The sequence below is a fragment of the Podospora anserina genome, chromosome 2 (assembly GCF_000226545.1).
Source record: "Podospora anserina S mat+ genomic DNA chromosome 2, supercontig 2".
In the NCBI taxonomy this organism is placed as follows: domain Eukaryota; kingdom Fungi; phylum Ascomycota; class Sordariomycetes; order Sordariales; family Podosporaceae; genus Podospora; species Podospora anserina.
In genome coordinates this window covers 2,394,393-2,419,525 of record NW_001914858.1, presented here as the reverse complement: position 1 = coordinate 2,419,525, position 25,133 = coordinate 2,394,393, and the positions used below count along the sequence as shown (strand labels likewise).

General features: G+C 52.1%; 9 protein-coding genes across 9 annotated transcripts; 4 read left to right on the top strand and 5 right to left on the bottom strand.

Annotated features, from left to right (window-relative positions):
- Positions 1-2,313: 2,313 nt before the first annotated feature.
- PODANS_2_6655 (uncharacterized protein) lies at positions 2,314-3,441 on the top strand (the record flags this gene model as incomplete). The annotated part of the gene is made up of 1 exon (XM_001911407.1): positions 2,314-3,441. The coding sequence occupies one exon, from the start codon at positions 2,314-2,316 to the stop codon at positions 3,439-3,441; it is 1,128 nt and encodes a 375-aa protein (XP_001911442.1).
- A 185-nt stretch (positions 3,442-3,626) lies between these two features.
- Positions 3,627-4,263, bottom strand: PODANS_2_6650 (uncharacterized protein; the record flags this gene model as incomplete). Its single annotated transcript, XM_001911406.1, has 4 exons — positions 3,627-3,748; positions 3,802-3,945; positions 4,007-4,137; positions 4,196-4,263. The coding sequence occupies 4 exons, from the start codon at positions 4,261-4,263 to the stop codon at positions 3,627-3,629; spliced, it is 465 nt and encodes a 154-aa protein (XP_001911441.1).
- Positions 4,264-4,508: 245 nt separating this feature from the next.
- PODANS_2_6640 (uncharacterized protein) lies at positions 4,509-6,000 on the bottom strand (the record flags this gene model as incomplete). The annotated part of the gene is made up of 4 exons (XM_001911405.1): positions 4,509-4,743; positions 4,808-4,946; positions 5,002-5,417; positions 5,495-6,000. 4 exons carry the CDS (start codon positions 5,998-6,000, stop codon positions 4,509-4,511), a joined length of 1,296 nt encoding a protein of 431 aa, XP_001911440.1.
- A 319-nt stretch (positions 6,001-6,319) lies between these two features.
- On the top strand, positions 6,320-10,456 carry PODANS_2_6630 (uncharacterized protein; the record flags this gene model as incomplete). Its single annotated transcript, XM_001911404.1, has 1 exon — positions 6,320-10,456. One exon carries the CDS (start codon positions 6,320-6,322, stop codon positions 10,454-10,456), a length of 4,137 nt encoding a protein of 1,378 aa, XP_001911439.1.
- A 993-nt stretch (positions 10,457-11,449) lies between these two features.
- Positions 11,450-13,050, bottom strand: PODANS_2_6620 (uncharacterized protein; the record flags this gene model as incomplete). Its single annotated transcript, XM_001911403.1, has 3 exons — positions 11,450-11,804; positions 11,864-12,788; positions 12,921-13,050. The coding sequence occupies 3 exons, from the start codon at positions 13,048-13,050 to the stop codon at positions 11,450-11,452; spliced, it is 1,410 nt and encodes a 469-aa protein (XP_001911438.1).
- Positions 13,051-14,090: 1,040 nt separating this feature from the next.
- On the bottom strand, positions 14,091-16,201 carry PODANS_2_6610 (uncharacterized protein; the record flags this gene model as incomplete). The annotated part of the gene is made up of 4 exons (XM_001911402.1): positions 14,091-14,786; positions 14,839-15,125; positions 15,223-15,789; positions 15,850-16,201. 4 exons carry the CDS (start codon positions 16,199-16,201, stop codon positions 14,091-14,093), a joined length of 1,902 nt encoding a protein of 633 aa, XP_001911437.1.
- Positions 16,202-16,533: 332 nt separating this feature from the next.
- Positions 16,534-17,507, top strand: PODANS_2_6600 (uncharacterized protein; the record flags this gene model as incomplete). The annotated part of the gene is made up of 2 exons (XM_001911401.1): positions 16,534-16,784; positions 16,844-17,507. The coding sequence occupies 2 exons, from the start codon at positions 16,534-16,536 to the stop codon at positions 17,505-17,507; spliced, it is 915 nt and encodes a 304-aa protein (XP_001911436.1).
- Positions 17,508-17,650: 143 nt separating this feature from the next.
- Positions 17,651-18,751, bottom strand: PODANS_2_6590 (uncharacterized protein; the record flags this gene model as incomplete). Its single annotated transcript, XM_001911400.1, has 1 exon — positions 17,651-18,751. The coding sequence occupies one exon, from the start codon at positions 18,749-18,751 to the stop codon at positions 17,651-17,653; it is 1,101 nt and encodes a 366-aa protein (XP_001911435.1).
- A 1,337-nt stretch (positions 18,752-20,088) lies between these two features.
- Positions 20,089-22,014, top strand: PODANS_2_6580 (uncharacterized protein; the record flags this gene model as incomplete). Its single annotated transcript, XM_001911399.1, has 1 exon — positions 20,089-22,014. One exon carries the CDS (start codon positions 20,089-20,091, stop codon positions 22,012-22,014), a length of 1,926 nt encoding a protein of 641 aa, XP_001911434.1.
- Between the last annotated feature and the right edge of the window lie 3,119 nt (positions 22,015-25,133).

Sequence of the window (25,133 nt, the reverse complement as noted above, 5' to 3'; positions counted from 1 at the left end):
GAACTGTCTATCTACACCAGCCAGTTCCTCCGTATATATAGACTTGTTTATCACCATTATCACCAGTGATAATGTCGATTATCACTCGTCGTTCACCGAAGGCTGGTGATAATCGTGATTATCACCCTTGGCGCTAGTGATAATCTGACTCCCCCACTTTTCCGTTCCTAGTGGTTGGACGGGTCGCGCCCCGCGCTCCCCACTTATGTCAGGTCCGTGACAGTGCGGCAAGCCTGGCCATAATATCCGTACGTGCCAGGAGGTTGCAGAAGAGTCTGATTTAGCTGTTTCTGATGTAATTGTAGTAGGTTAGTAGTATTGTTGTTTTGCAATTGAGGATAGTTGTAATAGGGTAGTAGAATTCGATCCACTCGCTTGTCCGATCCGCTCGCTTATCAAATACGTTAAACGGAAATAAAGGAATCCACGTGCTTACCGGCCCACCTTTCCAGCTCCTTTGGAACAAATTGATGCTGACGAAGTAGTTGCATGAGGGTTGATTTACCACAGCCCAGCTTGCCCGCGATATGGAATATATCCTCGCCTGTTTGCAACCATTTGTGAAGCTTTCTCCGCGCGTTTTTCGTCATTGTCAGCTCTTCGTCGCGGATGTGGCCAGCGGGCACTGTGAGCTCGGACTCGAGAAGCCACCGGAATGTTCCTCCCTCCTTCTTCAGCTAATTCTGGATATCGTTGACCAGAACTTGCACCCCGTCGCGGCGACTTGTCATCTTATCATAATGGAATGCCTCTACAATCCTGACATGAATATAGCCGCGTAGCTTCTCATCTTGGATACTGATGAAGTTGTTGGTTATCCTTTGAACCGATTCATCAAGTCAATCGGGCGCTATCTTGCGCATTTCGAGCTCGGATTTCAAAACCTCGAGGTAGCCTCGAAGTTGTTCAAGGGTGACATTACTTTTTTCTGTGACTTCAACCACATTCTCAAGCATTAATCTTGCTTGCAGTTAGTCATATCGGGTACCTGAGTGTATTAACCGCGGACAAACGAACCTTGAAGACCAAGTGAGAACTGTGATCAAGTGAGTCTGGCAGCTGCTCAGTCTGGCCTCCAATTCTGCTTTTTCTTTGCGGAAACAATGCTGTTCCACCATGCAGCCAAAGCCTTCCATTTGGCCCTCAACCCCTTCGAATCTGAGTGTTTCGTGGAGCGTAGCAGACGGATAAGTTCTGAAGATATTTTGCGGCATTCCTCAGCAAGGGTACAAAGATTTCTTTCTTCATCTAACATGTTCTGTTGCATCGAAGTGGTCTGTTGTAAGTTGGCGTGGAAGAGGTGCATCTTGTCCATGACATCTTCAAGTTCTGCATGCTCGGTTAAACTTCTTTGTCGGTAGATCTCCACGCCGCCCTTTACGATCTTGGATGCAAAAGTAACAAAAGACAGAATGCAGGAAACAACTCCAATCGCCGTCGCGGGGTCCATGGCTGGCATCCAATTCAACGCAAATTCGATGTTGAGGAGGAAGGCACCCTTCCCCTCATTAGTGTCTGAGGCTCAAGGTGTCACTGGATCATGGATGCCTGTTTTCGGCACGGAAGGAGCCAATCATAAAGACGATGCTGACACCAACCTGGAATTTCTACACCTCCACTATCTGTACCAGCTAGTGATAGCCCATACAGCGGTACTGCCTCCCACTGATAACGGGAAGAGACAACATTGGCCTCTCTTCAATACCGCAAGACACCGACATTAGATGTTTTCCCACTTCTTTACAAGATTTGGACAGGTAGATGACCCAAACTTCGAGTGTGGTGGCACTGTGCCGTATCTGCCAGAGCTTTTGCGGCCCAAACAGCGACGACCAACTGAGGGCCCTATCAGGCCGCAGACCACAGTGGACATAGTTTTGCAACAGCTTTCCGGTTGCAACATAGGCCGCCAGAATGGTCTGCAGACCCATAGAACCCAGGGGCCAACCCAACCTCAAAAAAACTCTTTGATATTGACATGGCCTTGCAGTGGTCGACCAAGCGGTGAAACCACGCTCGCGGGTCAATCACGACATCTTCCAGCTTGTACTGCAACGATTACTCTTAGTAACGAGAGCACTTTCACATGTACCCTTGTCTCACTTTCATGACAGCGAAGTCTTATAAGTCCGGCAGTCTTCAATTCGAGATCCACTCGTCTGTCTATCTATAGAACTTCATCCGAACTTGCCTTCTCGACACAGTGAAGTGACATTCAAACGGTAGTATCGGAGCTCATCATTCCTGTTTACATCATCCGTTACATGAGCATCTTCATGTCAATCTCATCACCTCAGTGAGGTCCCCACCAAAATGTTCACCACCAAAAACCACAAAACCACCAAACCACAACCCCAACCTCAACCACAGCAAGTCGCGATCCAAGATGGACAAGTAATCGGCACGTCTCCCCCTTCCCCTTTCCCTCCCTTTAAGCCCCCTACTAACCCCTCCCAAGGCGTCCTCATCCGCCGAACCTCCACCTGGAAAAAACTCAAAACCACCACCACCAAAGCCGTCAAAGTCGTCACCCCCAACAAACGCACCGCCGCTCCCCCTCCAGGCCGCGAGTACCTCCGTCGCGCCAAACCTACAGGCGAAAACCAATCCTTCTACCGATCCTCCTACCTCGCCCTCAACCCCCAACGCCAATGGGACCTCTACATCGCCGGCCTCGCCCCGCAAGGCGTCCCCGCTCCTCGTGGTCCACCACCTCCCCAGAAGGGGGTGACGCCGAGACAGTTCAAAACAGTAAATGTGATGTACTTGACCAAACCCAGCCCTAGCGGGGTGCAAGCAGGCACGATAAGCTACCTACCTGACGCGTTTGAGGTTGCAAAGGGCAAGAAAAAGATCGTCAAGAATCCGAACCCGGATGCCTTGCCTGCTTTTCCCACGCCGGGGCAGGGGAAGGTTGTTGTGAGGCCTGTTAAACAGGGTCAGGGGCAGCAACAACAGCAGAAGGTGAGGGTTAGTACTCAGGCGCAGGGCAGGCCGGTGCAGCAGGCTGTTAGGGTTCAGCAACAGCCTCAGCTGCGGGTGAGGGTGCAGGTGCAGCAGCAGCAGCAGCAGCAGTACGTCCAAGTTGCGGTGCCAGTTACCCAGGTTCAGAGGCCGCAGACGCAGCAGTTCGTTGCTGTGCCGGTTGGTCAAGTACAGCAGCAGGTTGTGAGGCCGGTTAGCCAGGTTGTTCAACGGCCTGTTCAGCAGCAGCAGAGGCAGCAGAGGCCGCAGACACAGTTTGTTACTGTGCCTGTTCAGCACGTGCAGAGGCCACAACAGCAGCAGCAGCAGTTTGTTGTTTTACAGACTGTAGCTCAGCCGCAGCCTCAACAGCAGGTTGTGATGATTCCGGCTGTTAATACTCAGCCGGTGAGACAGCAGGTGAGGACTGGTGGAATGAGAGTGCCTGGGCAGAGTGTAGTTACTGTGAGGGCTTGAGTTTGTTCAGGCGAAGTGAGGTGCTGGTTAGACGCTGGGCCTTATGATGTCTATGAAATTATGATTGACGTTTCCTTTGTCTTACGGGTCAGGATTTCTTTGCCAATAGTTCAAGACTAGATTTACATACAGCGATTGATTGCCAAATCTCAATCTTGTTGGTCACCGGAGAAGTAACGGTCATCTCACACACTGCGGTCAAGTTCAATCTGGCCCCCACTTTCATCAGGTCGATTCCTGATGGGTAAATTCGCTTTTCCCTCGCTCTGAGAGAGTGCCTCGCGCCCCAGTTGAAACATTCTTGTAGCTAAAAGCGGGTTAGCCAGACAGATTACAATGAGAGCGGGATGGCATCCTCACCATTATTGTCATGAAACCTGAGCATTCGAAATCCCTTCGGGTAGTGAAATACCTGTTGATTTCCATCACTTTTCATCTGAACAAGCCATGTTGGGGCGCTGAAACTGGGACTTTTCCGAACCGCGGTGAAGCAATCATCAGGTACTGTAAAACCATGATTGTGAGACTCCAAACCCACGTAAGTTTGGACATTAAACAAACTTACGGGCTTGGTTGAGTATTGTGCACTTGTTCTCGCTGACAATAATCAGCCTCTGTTTTCCCTCTCTGTCTCGGGTGATCAAGAGCTCTGCGTTCTGTATCAAGACCACTTCAGTCTGGACCTGCGCAACTTGGCTGGGAAAAAACAAAAGTCAGTGCATCAACTCGGTAATAAGACACCGGATCCACTCACAGCCGTAGTGCTACAATCTCGTCTCGCCTAGGGGAGCTTAGAGACTGGATAAATAGTTCCCTTCTCATGTCTTCGATATTCTGGTAGAGTGCTTTGGCAGCTGTGTTTCGATTAGAAGGCGTGCTCCGCTGTTTGCGTTTGCCTACATACCTTCGAAGGAAATCATTTGGAATGAAACCTCTGCTCTGGTCAGCTTGTTGACCTGGTTGTCATCAACGAAGCCATAGCAGTCAATTTCGTCCAACACAATCCTTGCATCTCCTTCGATCAATTTCATTACCGTGTCATGACGTACTATGTTTCGTTAGCAAAGTTAGATGCGATTCTGGCACCTCGAACTCTTACGTTTGAGAATGCTTTTCGTGATATCTTCACTTTTGTTGTAGTAGACCAGTAGCTCTGCATATTCCTCCCCTTGGCCTTCGCTGCTTTGACCAAGGCTTCGATATTGCAAGAGCGAAATCCCACTGATCCCATTCTTGACCAAGGATCTGTGGCCGACGCCAAAGGTAATATCGGCCATCAGTTTATAGAGATTCTTTGTATCACTAATCAAGCTTAGGGCGTTAGCAAACAATATCTACTCTGGTGGCATGAATGACTTGAGCTAACCTTTGCGTGTACAAAGTCCGAATCCCTGTGTTATCAGGTACTGGGTGAGCAAGCATATTGCTCATGCCTTGCTGCAGCATTGATCTCGCAGTGGCTTCAGCAAGACGATCGATGAATGATTCTTGAAACTCGCGGATATCTATCTCCGGGTTAGCGATAATGGCAATGAGTAAGCTTGGATTTTGCCGATTCACGTTCAACTGCAACATCACTGATATTTACAGATACCAGACGGTTCGTCGACCTTTCCAAAACTTTGTAGAGCACCCATGACCTATTCTTCCCACCATGTTTAAAGGGGAAAGTTATGGGTGACAGTCCAATGTCTCTGAGCTTGGGGTGGTCGGCAGCCTTATCACAGCCACACAATAACAGTTGAGAGGTCCAATGGTTCAAGTCCTCCTGGTAATATGATCGAGGACAGATGAGCTGTTGTGCGTTATCCACAGCAAGCGATACCTGAAATTTAATTGAGCCGATGGTCTTTGCTGAACTGTTCGATAGGGACTGGCTCTCGGCGGTAGAAGTGGTGGCACCTTTGAGATTTTGGGTCCACCAAGAATGAATTTCTGTGAGCATTTGTGTGTTTGTTGCGAGACTTTCCTCAATTCTGGAAGTACGGGAGCTATGATTGATCATGTTAGAACGAAATCTTTCATGAAATTGTGACATTGAAGATTCACTGACTTTACGATGGTCCCCAAAACCAAGTGCAAGCTGTTGGTATGAACCAGGAGCTGACTTCGTAGGGTTGCAATGTCGCCGGCCTCGGTTGTCCAAGCAATTTTCTTGTAGTTTCTGAGCAAGGTGTCACTCCATCGTCGAAAGCGTGGCTCTGGATTTTCCTGACCTGAGCCGGTTGCAAGAGCACTGTACTTGTCGATGAGCTTCTCGAGATGCCTCAGCGTCTCATTGCAGCTGTTCAGCAGCCAATCCACACTCTGCAGACCTTCGTGTTGTTCTTTGTCTTGAAATCGGTTGGGAAGTGACGAAGACTCGATAGAGACTGCAGCGATGTCATCGCCACATGCATCTTTGAAAGCTGATAGGGCCGAGCTGAGGGAGTAGAGCTGGTTCTCAACCTCGCGAAATTCAATGGGCGCAGACTTGCGTCCGTTGGTGAAGGCTTGGGCAATCTTCCAAGAGATCTTGGACATGGCGATGATATCGCCAATTGAAACTGGCGACCCCATCCTGTCTGGTGCCTAGCTTAAGAAGTGGAAGGAGATGAGCGGTAGCTAGACATGATGAGCTTGGATGTTATATGGGGTTAGTAGAAGTAGATGATGACCTGCATGCACAGCCCGAGAGTGTTACGCCAACCATCTCCGGTGGGGGCCGGTGTTAAATGTCTCTGCATAAGACAGGGGTAATCATGGCGCAGGTGAGGGGGTCTTACTGCGTCCCATAAGGCTCCGATGGATGCCTTGGGACAGACTGATAAAGTGAAGGCAACCCCTCTGGGCTCATGGTTTTTTCTCGTTGGGGTCCTATCATCAGAAAGTTCTGAACATGTTTGGATATCGACCAAATCGATTTGCGGGTATTGTCTCGAGATACGATCCTCGAGAGCCTCTTCCAGCAGAATTGGAAGGTGCGTTTCACGAGTCACATGCCCTGCAGACCAATTTGCACCTGCCATATCCAACAACCACACAGGCTTTTCACACACACCCCGCCTGTGCGCCACCATTGCTACATTCAAATATCCCAACCTACACAATTCAAGAACCATCTCTTGGTCGGAATGTGCTCCCGCCAGTCTCCATCTCGATTGAAGCCTCCGTCATTCAAGACACGGCCAGCATCACAGTTACGCAGCTCTTCTGGAACGACTCGTACAACATCATCAAAGAGGCCGCCTACACGTTTCCTCTTTCATCTGGCTGCACCGTGACAGGCTTCCATTGTCGCATCGGTCATGGCAAAGTCTTGGCTGGCAATGTCAAGCCAAAGGAAGAAGCCCGCGAGGAATTCCAGCAGCATGTCCGCAACCGTACCACTGGAGCGGCGTTGCTCGAGCAAGATACCGAGGAGATATTCACCACCAGCCTTGGAAATCTCCCAGCAAGAACCAAGATCAGGGTCACTGTCACCTACATCACCCTTCTCAAACATCACTTTGCCGATCGTAAGGGGATCACGACACTGACGATTCCAACTTGCATCGCAAGCCGCTACGGTGACAAACCCCAAGATTATAACAATGCTGCCTCCACCTCCATTCCAGAAGGCCTCACGATACAGATTGAAGTAGTTGAAGCCGGCAAGATTGCCTCAATCGTCAGCCCAACACACAAGGTCACTGTCGAAAACTGGTTGGGAACACGTGCGGCCAGTTCCTTTGCCGACCTGGTTGGTGAAGACACCCGAAGTAGTGTCGAAACAGCCCTGGTGAAACTAGAAACAGGCTCTGCTTTTCTCGATCGCGACTTTGTCCTTGATATCGCAACAGGAGGCCCGAATGATGAGGCCGAATCACCACAAGCATGGATCGAAAAGCATCCCACCCTACCCAATCAACAGGCACTCATGGTGACAATTCCGCCTGGCTTTACCACGCGCACATCCAATCCTACCGATCAGACTGAGATACTTCTCTTGGCGGATCTGTCAGGGTCCATGGACGACAAGTTAACCTCGCTCAGAGCTGCCATGCAATTCTTCCTGAAGGGTATTCCCAATGGCCGCAAGTTCAATGTGTGGTGTTTTGGCTCAAGTTACAAGTCGTGGCAGCCTCATTCGGTGGATTATGGCGAAGCATCGTATCAGTCCGCTTCTTCATGGGTTGACACCAACTTCCATGCCAACATGGGGGGTACTGAACTGCTTCCCGCGGTCCAGGCCATCGTGACTGCGCGTGACAAAAGACTGCCTACAGACATCATCATTTTGACTGACGGAGAGACATGGCGCCTGGACGAAACCCTCGAGTACATTCGGAAACAGAGGGACTTGACTGAAGGGGGTATACGGTTCTTTGCTTTAGGTATTGGTCCGGCAGTCTCCCATGCCTTGGTTGAGGGCATCGCCAAGGTTGGTGGAGGATATGCCGAAGTGGTTCGAGAGGCGAGCGAAGGGGATTGGGAGGATAGGATTGTCAGCATGGCAGAGGCAGCACTGATGACCGATCACTTGGGGCCTATGCATTTGGAGGTCAATATCATGAGGGGTGATGGCAGCAAGCAAGGTATTTACACAACAGCTCGTCTCTCAGATACTTCGCACCATTTTACTGACCGTCCGACAGCTTCCAGTATTCACAACGCCGAACAATCTCCAGCAGACATATCCACGCTCAGCCCGTTCAACAGAAGCCGGATCTTTTTCCTCTTTGATTCCTTCAAATCATCCGAGAGCATCACCGACGTTACACTCAAAGCCGATACTGCCCACAGGACCAAGACCTTCCATGTTCCTGTGACGCTTCTCGAGAAGCCAAGCATAACAATTCATCGGCTTGCCGCCCGCTCACTGCTCAATGATCTGGAGCGAGGTCAGAGCCAGATTCACCTGGGCTCTACTCGCCCCTATCCTGGCTCTTGGGACGAGAGAAATAGAGTACGAAAGGAGGCGGAGAAGATTGGCTGCAAATGGTCACTTGTTTCCAAATGGACGAGCTTCTTTCTGAAAGAGGAGCTCTGTCCTGCTGAGCCGGATGATATTTGGTGCGCAGAAGGCGGTGCTGAGGCTATTGATGAGCCTGGAGATGACTTGTTGCAATCACACGGGCCGATTGCTGGCGTTACTATGGTCGATAGTGGTAAAACATCGGTGCCTGCCTCTGGCTTGCTTCTAGTTGGGGAGCTTGTCTCTACACCCAGGAACTCAGACGACTTGTTCGGACTTCCAGCCGGGCGACACTTGCAAAGGCCTGTGCCTCCTAGCTTTTCTGTACTGAGCAACCCTATGAGACCTCCAGAGCTGCAACTTTCAAGACGTCCTTCCTCGAACGGGAGAAAATTACGACTGGTTGAATACCCACAGTCTGTCGTTGCACCTGACCACCTAATCTCCCTCAGGATGCGGAAGTCCACTGGCGCTGCAGACCCTGAAGGTAATACTCTCAAGAAACAGAGCGATATTGCGCCAGGGGCGGGCGCTTCAAATGAGAGCCCCATCCTGGGATCTCTTTCTGGAGATCCTCCGAGGGATCCTGGCCCTATTTTCGAGTTCGACGACACCGATGCAGATGATTCAGAGACGAACAATACCAGTGTTCCTGACAACGGATTAGAAGGTATATTTAAACCGAGAATGCGTCGCCTCTCAGGTGGAATACTGCAGCACAGAACGGCCATACCCAGTGAAGACGAATGGGGGTTCGTCCAAGTACTTAATCTGAAAAGTGAAGAGCACAAAAGTATACAAGCTCAACCACAATGCTGCCGGTATGCCTTTAATGCCTCCTCGCTTCCACAACAACGCGACCAGACATATAGCTGGGAGTCGGAAGAGGATGACGCGATTGAAGTCTCGGCGTATCTTCCTCCGTGGGCACCTTCTTCTGATTTACCTCCGATGGACGCCATGCTCAAGAAGTTGAGATGTGGGCTGACATTACCCCAGACAAGCAGTCCAACTTACGCACTTGATGTGAATATTGAAGAGATCCCAAATATACTAGCTAAACCGGCGTCCGGTCCGGATTATAATTTGGAGTCCGAAGACGATCAGGCGATCGATTTGTATACCGATGTCCATTGGGGCAAACCTTCTCCCGATTCACTTCCAACGGACCCAATGTACGCGCGTGGGGCGTACGAGGAGGCTAAAGCGAAGATCGAGGAGAGCCCAGAGGAGACGGAGAGGCGGCGGAGGCGTCGCAGGGTGAGAGACGAGCACGAAAGAGTTACACAACCCAAGAGTGGCGACAATAAGCCATGGACAGACAACCGCATCATTTCTGAACTTCTCAGGTTCCAATCCGCCGAGGGGTATTTTGCCAGAGGGTACTCAGTCCAAACCGGCCAGATCAATGATCTTCACCCTTCTATTATCACCGTTCCAGAGGAAGAAGAGGGCCGACACGGTGAACAGGTCATTCTTCTGCGGGATTTCCTCGAGGAAGAAACCACCAAGGACCCAGGCAATCTCTTGTCTAAACACAACAAAGGCCAACACAACGAAGATGTCGTCCTCCTCCGTGATATACTGGGGAAAGAAATTACCAAGAGGCTACGTACTCTCCGGGATAAACACGACAAAGACCACATGTTTGGTAAAGACATGGCCTTGAAAGAAAGGATCCTCTTCACTATTGCCGTTTGGGTGCTCCTCGAGCGGGACTTTGCCTCCAAGCGGCGTCTGTGGGTTTTGATGATTAGGAAGGCAAAGTCGTATCTAGGGGGGCGTATCGACCGGCGGTATGACGCGTTTGACGAGATGAAGGCTGCTCTGGAGGGGGCCAAGATTCATGGGTATAAATCACGGCAGGATAGTCTGGCAGCTCCTCTCTATGTGCATGCGCGCAGTTTTGAGGTTCAATTTGCGGTTTCGAAGACCGTAGACACTGCGGCTAGGATGACTGCGGAGTCTGAAGTTCTTGAGGGAGAGCAAGATCGGGATGAGGTGGGTGTGGAGCTCGAGGTTGGCACAGGCGAGGCTCAAGGCAACAGTCAAATGGCAGGAAAGGGCTCGGTCGTGTAATTGGGTATACAAATGTTTGCATCAGAGGTAGCTTCTGATGATATTTGACTATGCTTCTTTTTTTTGTCATTCGATCCTCTTGCATATGTGATTATGGCAACTGCATGCCCGCATCCACGTCGTGGATCGTGGAATAGGGATTGGGTCTTATGAAAGCAGAGAATTGAGAAGATAGATGACACTGAACTACCTATTGATCACGTCTTTTTTAGCCTTGACTATACATCACAGTTTGTATATGAGCGCCATATGACCAAATTCAATTTCAGACTTTTAGAGGCAAACAATCTCGGTTTCATATCCGTGAGCTATTGAATCGCACATCCCCCAACCACACAACGTAGTCCTCATAGGCCACGACATTCTCAGGCTTCACGGGCGCTAGGATTCGAGTTTAAATGGCCAGGACGTTCTGTCGTTTTGGATATAACCCGCGTTACAAACGTAGTTGTGGAGAACTGGGCTGGCTCTTTTCGGGCTTTCCTAAGTTGGCTTGGCTATCCGTTTAACAGGTTTCATGTTCCGGGAAACGAGGCCACTTTTACTTTGAAGGCTCATCTCCTTTTGACAGTGACAAAGATGACAAGGTGTTGGATCTCTTGATTGATATTTCAACCGACCCCCACCTCCCCCACCCACTTCCTACGTATTTCGGCCCTGAATTTATAGCGGCAGAAAAGCGGGAAAAGAGGCTGCTGGAACGGAGGAAGAACCAGTCAAAGCTGGAGTGAGAAGAAGCAGTATCAGACCCATGCTGTGCGGGAAACAAGACGGTTGGAATATGCCTCGGGCATGTAGAGCCGGGACTATCCTCTGTTGGTTGGACAAGCAATCATAGAACAACAGTGAACGTCGATCGACTTATTACCATTACTTTCTAGCAACACTTTCACACTAACACTATCACCACCACCCCCTTTCATTCTGGTTGCTCTTCCCTTACGATATAGCACTAAACTCCCTACTCCTTTGCCCAAACGTTTCCACGTCCGCTCAAGCGTGAATAGCCTGCTGTACCTCAGGGTAAACCGCCACCATCCTGTGATACAAATCCGGATGATCCCGGATCATGACCTCGGGGTCCCAAGCGCTAGCCACGAAGATGGTGTCGATACCGCTGCTGAGCGGGGTGGTGAACACATTGCAGATCTGCAACCCGATCAAGAAGGCAAACGCAACCACCACCGGCGTGAAGCCCCCGCCAGAGTTGTACGAGGGGTTGGTGAAGACCATGTAGCAATAGGCCATCAGCGCGGTGGCGTACCCGACAAACATGGCGCCCATGCCGAGGACAGGGCCGATGAGGCATTCGTTGACGAGGGCGTCGATACCGCGGTCCTTGATCATCCTGTTTCATGGTCGTTAGTAAACTCCACAGAAGACAAAAGGGGCAAAGAGTGTACATACTTCCAAGTATCCTTCGCCGCCGGCACATACGCCTTCCCATAAAGCGCAATGTGCGCAAAAGCGTACCGATTCAAGAACTGAACCGCCCAGTCCAACAACCCAATAAGACACCCCACAATACACCACAATATCATCCCCAAAATATCCCCATCCGATGACGCCTGAGCCCTCGCCACAGACGCCAACTGCCTCAGGAAATTGATAATAGCCACCACCAAGCTCCCCAAGCTGATACTCCCAAAGCTATACGTCAAGCACCTCTTCAACGCCCCCCTCGTCACCCCCGTTGGAAAGTTCCTCGAGTTGAAATACCACGACCCATAAACCCCCGCAATAGTAGTATGAATCGTGTTCTTCAACCACTCCGAAATCCAATACGCCGCAAAAGTAATAAACGCAATCAGCCCAATCACCTTTCCACTCGAACATCCCCCCGCGCCCTGCCTACAAGCCGGGTTATTCGGATCCGGCTGATACTTGACATAGACACTAACCAGCGTCACCGAAAACCACGCCGCAAACAACGTAGCCAACAGTCCACCAATCGCGCTGACAAGATAAACATGCCCAAAATTCTTGGCCACATCAATGGCCGTCTGCAGCATCAGCACGCTGAACGGAATCCGGGACCGCCAGCTGATAAAGCAGATCAGCTGAAAAATGGCAAAGATCAAAAAAACGATCCCGCCAGAGTAGTACTTTCTCGACAGCATGTACAAGGCCGTCGCAAAACCAAGCACAACGTTGAGAATCCCCGTAATCCAGATGAACTGCTTCGTAAACTTCCTCGCAACCCACATGTACCCGTAGCTGAGCACAATAGCCGTTATGAGCACCCAGCCAAACAGCCAAATCGTATGCGTCGTCAACCCGAATCTGTTCCGCTGCCCATTGAGGCCGCCCGAGTTGATATTACGAGTCGCAGCTACACCCCCAAAATGTCAGCCATAAAACCCCCAATCATCCATTATACCAATACATACCATATCCCTGAATCGAAATAGCACTAACAGCCACAAACCCAGCACAAGTCGCCAAAAACAACACCCCCGCCCACAAATCATTCCACTTTGGCTTCTGCACCGCAAAAACCTCGTCATAACTCGGGGGAGGTCCCATCTTCCCATCTGGTCCAGTCGGCGGCGGTGGAGGCGGTGGCGCCCCATACCCATTGTGATACCCCCCATCGTTCATCGGCACGTTACTATACCCCCCACCCCCAGCAGGAGGAGGAGGAGGCGGCGGCGGAGGTCGGTTGTAGTATCCATTCTGCGGTTGCTGCATTTCGTACGAGTTGTTTGGAGGGGGATACTGCGGCCCACCACCACTGCCATGAGGTGGGCTGTAGTAATTAGCGGCTTCACCGCCCTGGTAGGCCATTTTGCGTTGCCGGTTTGGCGAGAGGTTTGTTGTGCGTGCTGTTGTTCCAATCAAGGTACCTTAGCTTCTAATAGCTATCAATAGCTAAGAGCTGGTTCGACCTGCGAGCGCAGTATGAGAGAGGCAGCCGTTGAGTCCTCGTTGAAGTTGCGGAAAGAAAAAGAAGACAGGAAGAAGTTAGAGAATGGATAAAAATCCCAAGGTCGTGCAGATAAAATTGGGCTTGTTTGACAGCGTGACAGGGCTGCGGCCAGCCGTCGACTTGGTGGAATGTCTTGGATGTGGAGGATGACGTAAAGAATGTGATTGGGGGGGGCAGGTGCCAAGCACTAACCTTGATCGACGATGGAGCATCGAGCTCTCGCTAATCTGGTGTAGCTGGGTGGATCCGGGATTTTCTCCAGCTATTTGCTCTAACAAAGCTCCCGAGCTCCCAAAGCTTCAAGGTCCAGGTGCAATGTCAAACCAGCTCAACAAGGACTTCAAGACAGTTTGTGAGAATTCAATGGATCAGACCTGGGTCAAACATGAGTTGCACCATCTTACCCCAAGACGAGTCTGAAAAAAAACGGATGGCGTATCGCATTTTCGCCTACAAATCTGCCAAGTTGCCAAGACGGCCTTCGGCACACCAAGACGGTTTTCGGCACAGGGCGCATGCATCAAGCTCCAGCCCCTATCCGTTGCCCTGTCAGATGTTTATTTTACTCTCCAAAGTGATACTATTCACCACAACACTTCAGCAGTTGCATCTTGGCGCCAACACACAGGACAAGCCAGTCTTGTAGGACACATCTAGTATTCTATCAAACTTTCCCATCACAAACCGACAGCAGAACATACAACCTTACTTGGATCCAGTCTTGCCAGTCGGGATGTTGAAGAGGACAAGCCTCTTCTCCTCACCCTCCTTCCAGTCATCGAGACCCTTGTCCACACGGTAGTAACCACGCCTCTCCAGCTGGATGATGTCGTTCCTCTTGAGCTGGGCCGTAGCTTCATCACAGAACGCCTCCTCCATAGTAGAGGTGGTGGGGTTCAGGAAGTCCTCCATGTTGTCTTCCTCCTGCAGCGTGTCCTTGGTGATAAGGTAGTCAAAGTCCCAAAGCTCGGCAGGCACAAGAGTCTGGCTAGAAGCGAGCCAGGTAACCTTCTTCTCCGTCGTCTTGACATCGCCCTTTGCCACGTTGAGCTCGCACGTCAACGAGGTGATGGGGTCACCCTCAGCAATGTTGCGAACAAAGGCATTGCCCCAAGCCATGAGAGTGATCTCCTCGCCTTCCTTGAAGCTCTTGGCATCGGCTTGATCAAGCAGAATCTCGGGACCAAACGCCACCTTCTTGGTACCGATATCCTTGTTCTTGGGATGCTTGGGTCTGTCCTCCTGGAAGGGCTGAGCAGGAGCCTCGGCGCCTGTGACGGGCACCTTGACAATATCCTTCTTCAGGAGAGCAGTGTGGCGGGGAGCGATAGGATCAATGTGCTTCTTGTTGGTAGCCCAGAACTTGGTCCAGTCCATGGTAACAACGTTGCGGCTAGGTCCCTGTTTTGCTGTTAATTTTTGCGACGGCGGAGATAAAAGGCCAGAGAAATACCTGAGCAATAATGAATTCGCGCAGAGCCTCGATGCCCATTCCTCTTCTCCTGACACCACGAATGGTGGGCATGCGGGGGTCATCCCATCCCCAAACCTTTCCAGTATCGACGAGCTTGGCAAGCTTGCGCTTGGAGAGGAAAGTCTTGACGAAGTTCATGCGCGCAAAATCCCACATATGGACCTTGCGGATCTGCAGGGTCTTCTGGAACCAGGCGTACTGAGGGTTGCGGTCGGTGTACTCTGTGGACCTCAAGGCGTGGGTGACGCCCTCGTGGCTGTCGACAACTGCAGGTGCTGTCAATATCACGTCTTTCTCATCTCAACGGCCCCAACGACGAAAGGGAAGGTCAGAAGAGGTCAAAAGAAAAATGACAAAACTCACCAGGGCAAGCGAAATCGTACATGGGGTACATCTTCCATTTGGTGCCGGTGCGGTGATGAGGCGTGTCCACGTTGCAACGGTAGATCACAGGATCTCTCATGGCCTTGTTGGGGTTGTCGACCGAGAGCTTTGCGCGAAGGCAGTAGCGGACGCCTTCCTCGGAACCCTTCTTCATCTCCTCAAAGATGCGCAAGTTCTCTTCCACTGGCGTGTCGCGGCGCTTGGAAGCGATGCCGTTCCATCTCTCGTTGCGCATAGTTTCCTGGTCGGTATCGTCGGCATAGGCATGTCCCTCCTTGATCATCTTGATCGCCATATCGTAAAGATAATCAAAGTAATCACTGGTGTAGGTGAGGGTATCGCACTTGATGCCCATCATGGCAAGATCCTCGATGATGGCATCCTGGTATTCCTCCTTCTCTTTGTCGGGGTTTGTGTCATCGAGACGGAGGCGAAGCTGGCCCTTGTACTGCTGGGCAAAGTACCAAGAGAGAAGAGCTGCCTTGGCATGTCCAATATGGAGGTATCCCGAAGGCTCGGGCAAGAATCTGGTAACAACGCCCTGGTCTGTTCATGTCTGTTAGCACAATGAGTCCAATACGCATTTGACAGTCTATATCAACCTACCTGTATTCTGCAGATTAAGAGCATAAGAACCACCGGCCTTGCTGGCAGCAGCGACCTTCGCCTTGGCAGCAGCATCCTTGGCCTTGATCTCGTCCTGGATCTCAGGGTGCATCACCTCGATGAACTCAAACCAGCGAGCGAGGTTGACAAGACTACCGCGCTTGATAAAGGAGAAAGCGGCGCGGTTGCCGCGGAGGGCCTGCCAGACCTTGGTGTCCAGCTCGCTAAGAGTGTAGCCATGGAGGTAGGTGCGGAGGATGAGATGCTTATCGAGGGACTGAAGACGAGGCTCGATTGAGCGGAAATCGGCCGTGAGGAGGGCCTCAATGGGATGGAGCTCTTCCAGCTTCATGGTGGACGGTGGGTAAGGGTGGTGAGTATAGGAATAGGGGACGTGATGAGAAAACAGTCACCGATGATAGCCTGGGATTTTGGAGGGGCAGCAAAAAAGCCCCACATTCACCCGTCCCAGCGCGGGGTTTCTGCCGCGAGCGCCAACGGTTTTGGTAAGGCGGTGAAAACCGAAGCTCTCAGGACCTTGTCTGAGCATTTGGTTTGAGCCTAACATTCAAGGCAACGAACCTCAACGGGCCGGGGTCCAACTTTTTTCTGAAGCAGCGCAACCGACAGCGACAGAGAGAGGCGGAGGCTCACGACGTCGCCGTTTGTGTCCTACAGCTCGCAATGGCTTCCACACATCATTGCCTTGCCTCTCTGGCAAGGCTCAGCCTGTCCACACCAGCCAGGTCAACGGTCGCCTCGACAATACCAAAATTCCTCGTGCCATCGGTTGCGACACCACAGGTCCGGCATGCGTCTGGTGGCGGTGGTGGAGGCATGCGCAAGAAGCCCGTGAAGAAGAAGAAGACCTATAAGACATTCCGCAGCTATGATCTCTCACCAATGGAGCAGTTCACACTCTGCGATGCCATGAGGTAAGCTTCCTTCCCAATGTCACCCCATGCCGGCGTATTGTCGCTTACTGTCCATAAAGGTACCTCCGCGCTGCCGAAGTTGGACGTCCACCTACCACCGTCAAGTATGACCTCGCCGTCAAAGTCAAGACCCAGAAGAGCGGTCCCGTTCTCCGAAGTGCCATTCGTCTGCCCTTCCCAGTCAAGACCGATACCCGTATCGGTGTCATCTGCCCCGAGGGCAGCGCCCTAGCGACCGAGGCTCAACAACTTGGTGCCGTGGCGGTGGGTGAGGAGAGCTTATTCGAGGCCATCCGACGAGGAGAGATCGCCTTCAACAAATTGATCTGCCACACCGACAGCCAAGAAGCTCTGAAGAAAGCCCAGGTCGCCAGAATTCTCGGTCCCAAGAATCTGATGCCCAACCCAAAACGTGGAACCATTACCAGCGACATCAAGGAGACGATGCAGGAGTTGATTGGCGCGGATGAGTACAGAGAAAGAAGCGGTGTTGTGAGAATGGCCGTGGGCCAGCTCGGTTTCTCCCCCAAAATGCTTGCCGACAACATCAAGGCGTTCATGTCCAAGCTCAAAGACAACATCAACCAACTGGACGACAACATTCCCAAGGCTATTGACGAGGTTGTTTTGAGCACAACGCATGGCCCAGGGATCAGTTTGAACGGTAACTTTGCCCCAACAGACGACAAGGTCAAGCCAGAACACCTGGCTACTGTCATGTAGTTTTGTTGTTTTTCAATGTATATTAGATGTATGCCATGTATCATAATCCTTGTATGAAGTTAAAAAAAAATCCTGGAAAATTGGGTATCTTGATGCCAGTCGCTCTGCGCCTTTTATGCCCCCTGGATTTTGAACTGAGACCATCATTTCTCTCTCAGGACCCTTACAGCCTCCGCCTGCGCATCCAAGGCCCCGTAAATCGCCAACAGTTTGATAACACGCCCCTGACCTTTGACTCCAGCTTTCCGTGCTTCTCTTACGGCTGTGCTCAAGTCGAGCAGTATCGTGTTCCGACACCGAAATATCCTCTCGTCAGTCTTCTTCACAAACGGAAGATCCCTACCAATGGCCTCGGCCAGTTCATCCACATACACACACTCCCTCGCCAAAGCAGCTAGCTTCGCCGGCCTGCTACTGACAAACTCCACACCGTCTTCGTCCTGAGTCTGCTCATCATCGCTCCCAAAAATCTCGTCGTCATCATCCCAATTCTCCTCATCACTGCTATCTCCATCCCTTTTCTGCTGCTGCTGCTGCTGCCCCGTCCCTCCTACCGCCAATCGCTTCTCCAATCCGCTCACCCTCTCATCCAACTCGAGCATCTTCCTGCCCGTCTCCACCGCCCCCTTGACATCCCTCAACTCCTGATTCAGCCCCCCTACTTCCACCCTCCGCTCCCTAACCCTAGACTGAACCTCCTCTACCGCTCTTCGGAAACCTAAAAGTGCTACTCTCACATCCTCGACGCGCTCCTCCCCGCCCTTGAGCTCATCCCCTAGCCCAAGAAAGGCCGTGTAATTCGAGTTGACCAGTTCAAGCAGTTCGGCACTGATAGCAGAGCTTCGATCGCGGAGTTCAGAGCGCAGGTCCTCGAGGGTTTGATGCCGAGAGGCTGGGCCACCGGTGTGAAGGGTGGAGAGGTAGCTTGCGGGGTCGAAGTCGGGAGCGAGAAAGTCGCGACGGGAGAGGGCGGCGGGGAAGGGAAGGGAGGAGGAGTTTTCTAAGTCGTCGGTGGCCGAGGAGGAGAGGGAGGAGCGGCGGCTGGGGAGTTGGGATTTGGGGGACGGGGGGGAGTAGAGGTTGAGGTTGGTTGAGTAGGAGGATGTTGGGCGGGAGTTTGGGGGGAGGCCGAGTTGGGCCATTTTTGTTGGTTTTATTGTTTGTGGTCGACGGTGGGAGTTGGCTGATTTTGGTTGACAGAATGTTGATGGTACTTCGGACCGCGATGCTGGGCTTCTGGACATGTTCCATGTCTTGGCGGACGCTGGGCCCGTGCGTTGCAACTCTGCATGACAGCTTGGAGTTAACGGTCAGCCATATTGTGAATATGAGGATAATACCAGATGGCACGATGAGACACTCAAGTTGGTATTCCCCAAATCATGTTGGTAGCTAATACAGCTTTCTTTCAGTTGTGGTGGCAGCATTGACCCAAGCTCCCTTCTCTTACACAGATACACAGAATTCGAGTTGACCTCAGTCAGGCACGCCTTCTTGAGGCCCGCCTGAATCACCTGGGCAAAGCTTGCTCCAAGAGCCCCCACATGATTTACGGGCAGCAATTAGCTCGAGGAGTGTCCTCTTCAGCCTTTCCTTCTGGGCGAACCAGAACTTCCGGGCGCTAGTTGCTGATGGTCTTCTAAAGACGTCGCAGTATGTCCGATATCGCTCGCCTACTGAACGGCTCGACAAATCGCCAAGGAAAATTACCATGTTGAATAGAAAACTTCAGCAGAGAACCACAGAATCATCAAGCGATAGACCGAGCGGATTCCGGTGGTGACCGAAGTAATGACTGTGTGATTATCCGTGTTCCGGTTGGGATCTGCTGTCGAAGCGGTGACCCTCTCTCAGCTTTCGACCGTGGGGTTCCTTGACGCAAGCATGGCACCACCACCCCTCGCTAGGCCGCTTTGGATCTAGCGCGATCCTATAATCTTATCAATCAAATCAGTGGGCCGACTGACATCTCCATCTCTCAACCTTTACCGAATCAAAGCCCTCAGACTCCTTGGCCTGGGCGAAAACTCCGGCCTCGCTAGCCCACACTGAGCCCGGGCGTCTTCGGTTGACGCAAAAGAAGACCCTTTCCTCCGTCTGCTTCAATTTTTCAGCATCAAGACCCTCAAAATTCTCTTCCCACAACATCGGCGTCATCGTCATCGTCAGCTCGATACTTGACCCTGTGCCGGCACACCGATTGAACAGTATCACGTGTCACTCACAACCTCCTTCTCAAACAAGACGCCGCCATCTAAAGTGATCTTGCGAACAACTTTGGAGTCACTCGTGTCAAAATTCTCCTTGACTGCGGAGCGACTCGTCACATACCAAAAGCGGCATTTACAGACAACCCATTCTCGCAGTTCGACACCATCAAACTTGGACTTCCTCATTGAATGCCATCTCCCTGCCTTTCGGATACCGAGGAGAACTCCCTAAACGGTCGGCCCTAGCCCGTTTTACTGGTGACATAAAATTCGGCTGCAACCTGCAGTCAGTTGCCACTAGTTCGGTACAGTCCTCGACCTCTGCACCACCAACCCTCGTGGTCCGTCAAATCATTCCGTTGCCAGTAATCATGGCTGCCGCTGCCGCTGCTTCCCCAGTCGGGCTTGGGAACACCGACAAAAGAACTCTTTCCATCACGACGACACTCGGCAGAGATTCCTCCAGCCCTGCCTCCACCCCCGCATCTGCGGCCTCTCCGTCCAACGTCTCCACTCCCACATCGTCAACCTCCGTGTCAGCGCCTCCCATCGCCATCCGCCCAAACGCACCCAACAGGCCACCCTCCATCAAAGCCTCAACCCCTTTGAACATGGCGTCGCCTGGAGTTATGTCACCGGGCCCAGGGCAACAACCTATGGCCATGAGCATGACCAGCAAGGAGTGGGTCATTCCTCCCAGACCCAAGCCAGGTCGAAAACCTGCCACCGACACTCCACCAACCAAACGCAAAGCTCAAAACAGAGCTGCACAGAGGGCCTTTCGTGAGCGTAGGGCTGCTCGGGTTGGGGAGCTGGAGGAGCAATTGGATGAGCAGAAGGAAGAGCACGACCGGGTCGTCCAGGAATTTCAGGAGCGTATCAATCACCTGGAGGCCGAGAGACAGACACTACGATCTCGTTGCCAGTGGTTGCAGTCACAGCTTGACAAGGAGAGACAAGAACGCAACTCAATGTTATCAGCATGGGATTCTCAGTCACCTTCGTCAACTGGAAATCATGGACGTCTTCCGGCACCAATACAGCCTCAAACGAATCCACTTGCCAATATCTCACAGCCCAGACGACCTTTGCAGCCTGCTCCGCCGAAGAGCTCGGGGCCAAGTGCTGTGCCCATTGCGGAACCCCGACCAACCACTCAACCATTTTCCATCTCCAACATCATCTCCCCTCCCGACGAAATGATGGCGCCTCTAGGGTGTGGTGGCTGTCAAGCATTTGGGTCATGTGCATGTGCTGAAGCTGTGCTTCAAGACACCGACACAGCGATGGGATGTGGAAAATGCACACTTGGGTCAAGCTGCGAATGTTTGGAGGAAGCCCTCAGAATGTCCGACCTCAAACGACCGCACTCACCAAGCTCACCACCTTCGGCACCCGAGGAGAAACGGCATCGTTCGGATGCTGGAATACCTATGGAAACAGACTTTACCGCCATGTTTGCTAAGGACAACAGAATGTCACTTCCAATGGTCACCCAACCACCACCACAGTCTTTACAGCCCATGATGTCGCTTGAGGCTAGGGACTCGTGCGGCTTCTGCAAGGATGGAACATACTGCATGTGTGCTGAGGCTCTCATGAACCCCATGTCCTTCCAACAACCACTACCATCAGTTGCCGAGCAAACACAGACTCACACACCACCGCCATCAGAGGACGATGTCGTCCCAATACCTATGGAAGTGACCGCCACCGGTGCTATCAAGCTTCCTGGTCCACGGGCAAACCAGAACCGCTCTTCTACCAACTCCAACGCCACCCAAGCCAAGCCCTCCGGGAGTCGGTGCGGCCCCAACGGCCCGGGTACCTGCGCTCAGTGTCTTTCCGATCCCAAGTCAGGCCTCTTTTGTAGGTCCCTAGCAGCCAACTTTGAGAAGAACAACCCGGGAGCCAGCGGTGGTGGTGGGTGCTGCGGCGGTGCTGGACCAGGAGGTGGATGTTGCAAGTCTGGCAACAGCGACGCTTCTCAATCTGCCGCACCGCAGCCGCTTCCTCCTATGCAGACTTCTGCGTCAGAGTCAGGTTTCCCTTTGGCGCTGTCTTGTGCTGAGGCGTATAAGACGCTGGCTAGTCACAGGCATTTTGATCAGGCGGCGGATGAGATTGGGACTTGGCTGCCCAAGTTGAAGGCGCTGCCGGTTCCCAGGCCGGGGAGCGGTGGACAAGGGGGGGGGAGGAATGGTGGGGGGCAGAGGTTGGCGCCTATTGAGGTTGAGGCGGCGAGTATTATGAGTGTTTTGAAGGATTTTGATATCAGGTTTGGGAGGGGGGATTAAGGGGGTTAGGTGTGGATGTAGGAAGAGATTTTGAGAAATGGAATGGATTTGCGTGTGTAGTATCATCTGGAAGGAGTTCTGGAGGGCTGGTGCATAGTTGTAAAGTCACCTTGATTTCATTTTGGGGTGTTTTGATGAGGTGTGATGTGCTGGTGGAGGGAGGATGAGGTAACAGAGATGGCATTGGGACGGAGGGTACCAGGAGCCGGTGCATGGCTGTGAACCTGAAGTCATATGGCTTGTTTTTTTTCTCTTTGTGAGATGGGATAATCTTGGGCCAGCTTTGAAGGGTGAAGTGAGAGGGAGAGGGGGTGGGGGAGGGAAATGGAAATGGGTGGCAGATGGGACAATTGCTCATGCGGCCGGATATGCGACCTGCGCTGGCGGATATGGGGCGCGGGGGCGGGTGTCGAACCATGTGTGTGAGCTGGCGGGTTTTGTTTTCTTCTTGCTGACATGCTTTTTGGGGTTTATGTGTAGGTCAAAACGAATGAGATCTCACTTGCATGATGTATTATGTATGCCAGCGTTTAGCTGCTCCAGAGTGGCCACGTCTGGGTGGTTTTAACTGAGGGCGGTTGGCTGGTGGTTGTGGGTGGGGAAGGGGGTGGTGGAAAAGATCCATGGATGCTTTGTACCTGAGTTATGTACTGTATGTATGTCATGTAGAGATATTCTCCCTCGGGGGGGCTTTGATTGGGTTTTTATTGGAAGAGTAGATGGTTCTGCGAAGTGTGCAGGGATATCGATAATTGCTACCCTGTTCTGGTGTGGTTGTTATATTGACCAGGTTTTGTGTAACTTGCTCAAGGACACGCATGTATCAGCTTCAGAAATATCTCGTTCTGAGAACGTGGGTAGGTAGCTTTAATGCCATAGTATTATATACCGACAGCTCACTTGTTCTGGAGAGATATCATCATACAGCTCTGGCAGTCCTGCCATCTGATACACTCCCACAACCAAGATGTATTTGTGCAGAGAGGTTCCTCGCTTACACCAACTGGACAAAACACCGTCATGGAAATTCCCCATCTCAAGCCTTACACTTGTACCCAGCTGATATCCTTCGCACTGCACACTCGTGGTCCAAAGTACCTATCACAGAGATACTCAACTCACATACACAGACACGACACCACACACACACACCGGCGACCCCTTTCTTTCTTGTTTCCTGTTGTGACGCTCTAGAAAAGACCAAACTGGGCGAGGTGCATGTCCAGCGCATCGGATACCTCGCATTTTTCTTCTTCTTGTAAAGCTGTCTACGTTGCTGGCCGTGGTGTCGAGGGATTCCTCGTCCTACGTTAAACCACCCACCCATGACCCGTCTGACGACCTCGTGGCCTGTTGTCTTACACATCCACAAGGGAACAAGCAGCAGTGATACCGGAATTACAGGTTCAGATGAAAATAAAACAACCAGAACAAAATCATGGGAAAGCTGAAAGGGGGTGTCGTTGTGACGCTTTGTGAGAATATGCACGACATAACAAGAGCTACAGTTGTGTCATTTACCACAGCCGCCCGAGAAAAAAAGACGAATCTGTCCACACAGGGCGATACGAGCTAAGATCCAGCTCAACCCAGTTGAAATGGTTGGATATGAAGCGATTTGAAACCCCTGATAGTCGGCAGCCGGCAGACCAATGGCGAGCTGCATCTTCTCAGAAAAGAAAGCCAGCAGCCACTCGGCCTAGAGATGCAGAAAGACAATAAATGGATTGCTTCGCTTTCCGGAAGCCGACAGAGGTGTGTGGTTATCTTACTTGGTACCTAGCATCAGGGACCTGCCTTAGATGGTGCGTTAAAGTATGAGGCCCCGCTGTGTTTTGCACGGTGGGTTGGGGAACAACAGATCGTCCAGGTACGCGTGGTAAGTTGTCTCGCCCTAGGCCACTAGTTCATCTCATCGCCTTGTTGAGGTGGTGTGGTTCCTGAGATCAGACCTCACCGTTCTCGCGCCTAGGTTTGGGTCCCTATCAGGGTAGGGGTTGGGCCATGGCTACACATCGAAGAGATGATCCAAGATGGGCACCTGAATGATCTCGTGACACCAGAAAAGCGAAGCCAATGGATGGGACTGGTCAGCCTGTCAAACCAGACCCTCGGGGGGTGGGCGGTTCTCGCCGTAGCAGTAGGTAGCATGTGCCGTATGTACAGCATGCGGCAGAGAGAGAGGATTGATCTGGATCGCCCCTGAATCGCGGGATCCCAAGGCCAGGAAGGAAACAGGTTGACGCATGCTTGAAATAGTGGCGGGGAATGATTGGTGATGGGACGATGGGAAGCTGAGTTGGCATCTTGAAGCAGACCAGGCGAATGCTGGGCTCACGATGCGGGCAGGTTCCGTCCGGGTGGTTTTTGGGTCGTGGAGGGCGGAGATTGGACTGTTTGAACTGCGCCGGCCGCCAAAAATGGGTCCCTGGACAAAAGGGAAGGCGGGGCGAGCTGCAAGGCCAGCGCACCAGGCTGTGGCCATGGGAGTTGATGACTGACTGACTGACCTACCCTCCTCCGTACCCCTCCTCCTGCATCAAGTGAAGAATCGAAGCAGGAAAAAAATTGCAACAGGACGGGAGGTGGGAGGCGTCAGCGAAGGGAGACAATAATAATTTCCCGCATAATATGTTTCGGGGAGGCGGCAACTGAGGTATACTTCGTATGGGTATGGTCAGGTCTCCATCGCCACCACTACGACGGGACTGTGAACGCGCGGTGGGATGGGGTTCCGCTCGTGAGCGCGTCTACTCTTTGCTGGCGGGTGTGTTGGCACTCACCATGACCGCTTTCGGCGAGAGTCGGTATGAGACGGTGAGAGGTGAGGTGGAGGCCCTCTTGAGCTTTCTTGAGTCTTATGACGCAGAAGGAAGAAGACGCGCAGGCGGCAGGCGGGAAAGCAGAGCTGAAGTAAGGGGCACGAGTCGGGCAGCAGCAGCAGCACCAGCAGGACCAAGAGGCCAGTGTCGCGGGGACGGGTGCAGTTGTAGATGCAGAGTGGATGGCGCAGTTGACCAGCCAGCTCACAGGGTATGGTTGACACAGGTCAAGTGGAGACAGCAAGTGATGGGGCAGATGGGCTGCGTAACCCAATTGGGCCAGCCCGCTACCCCACG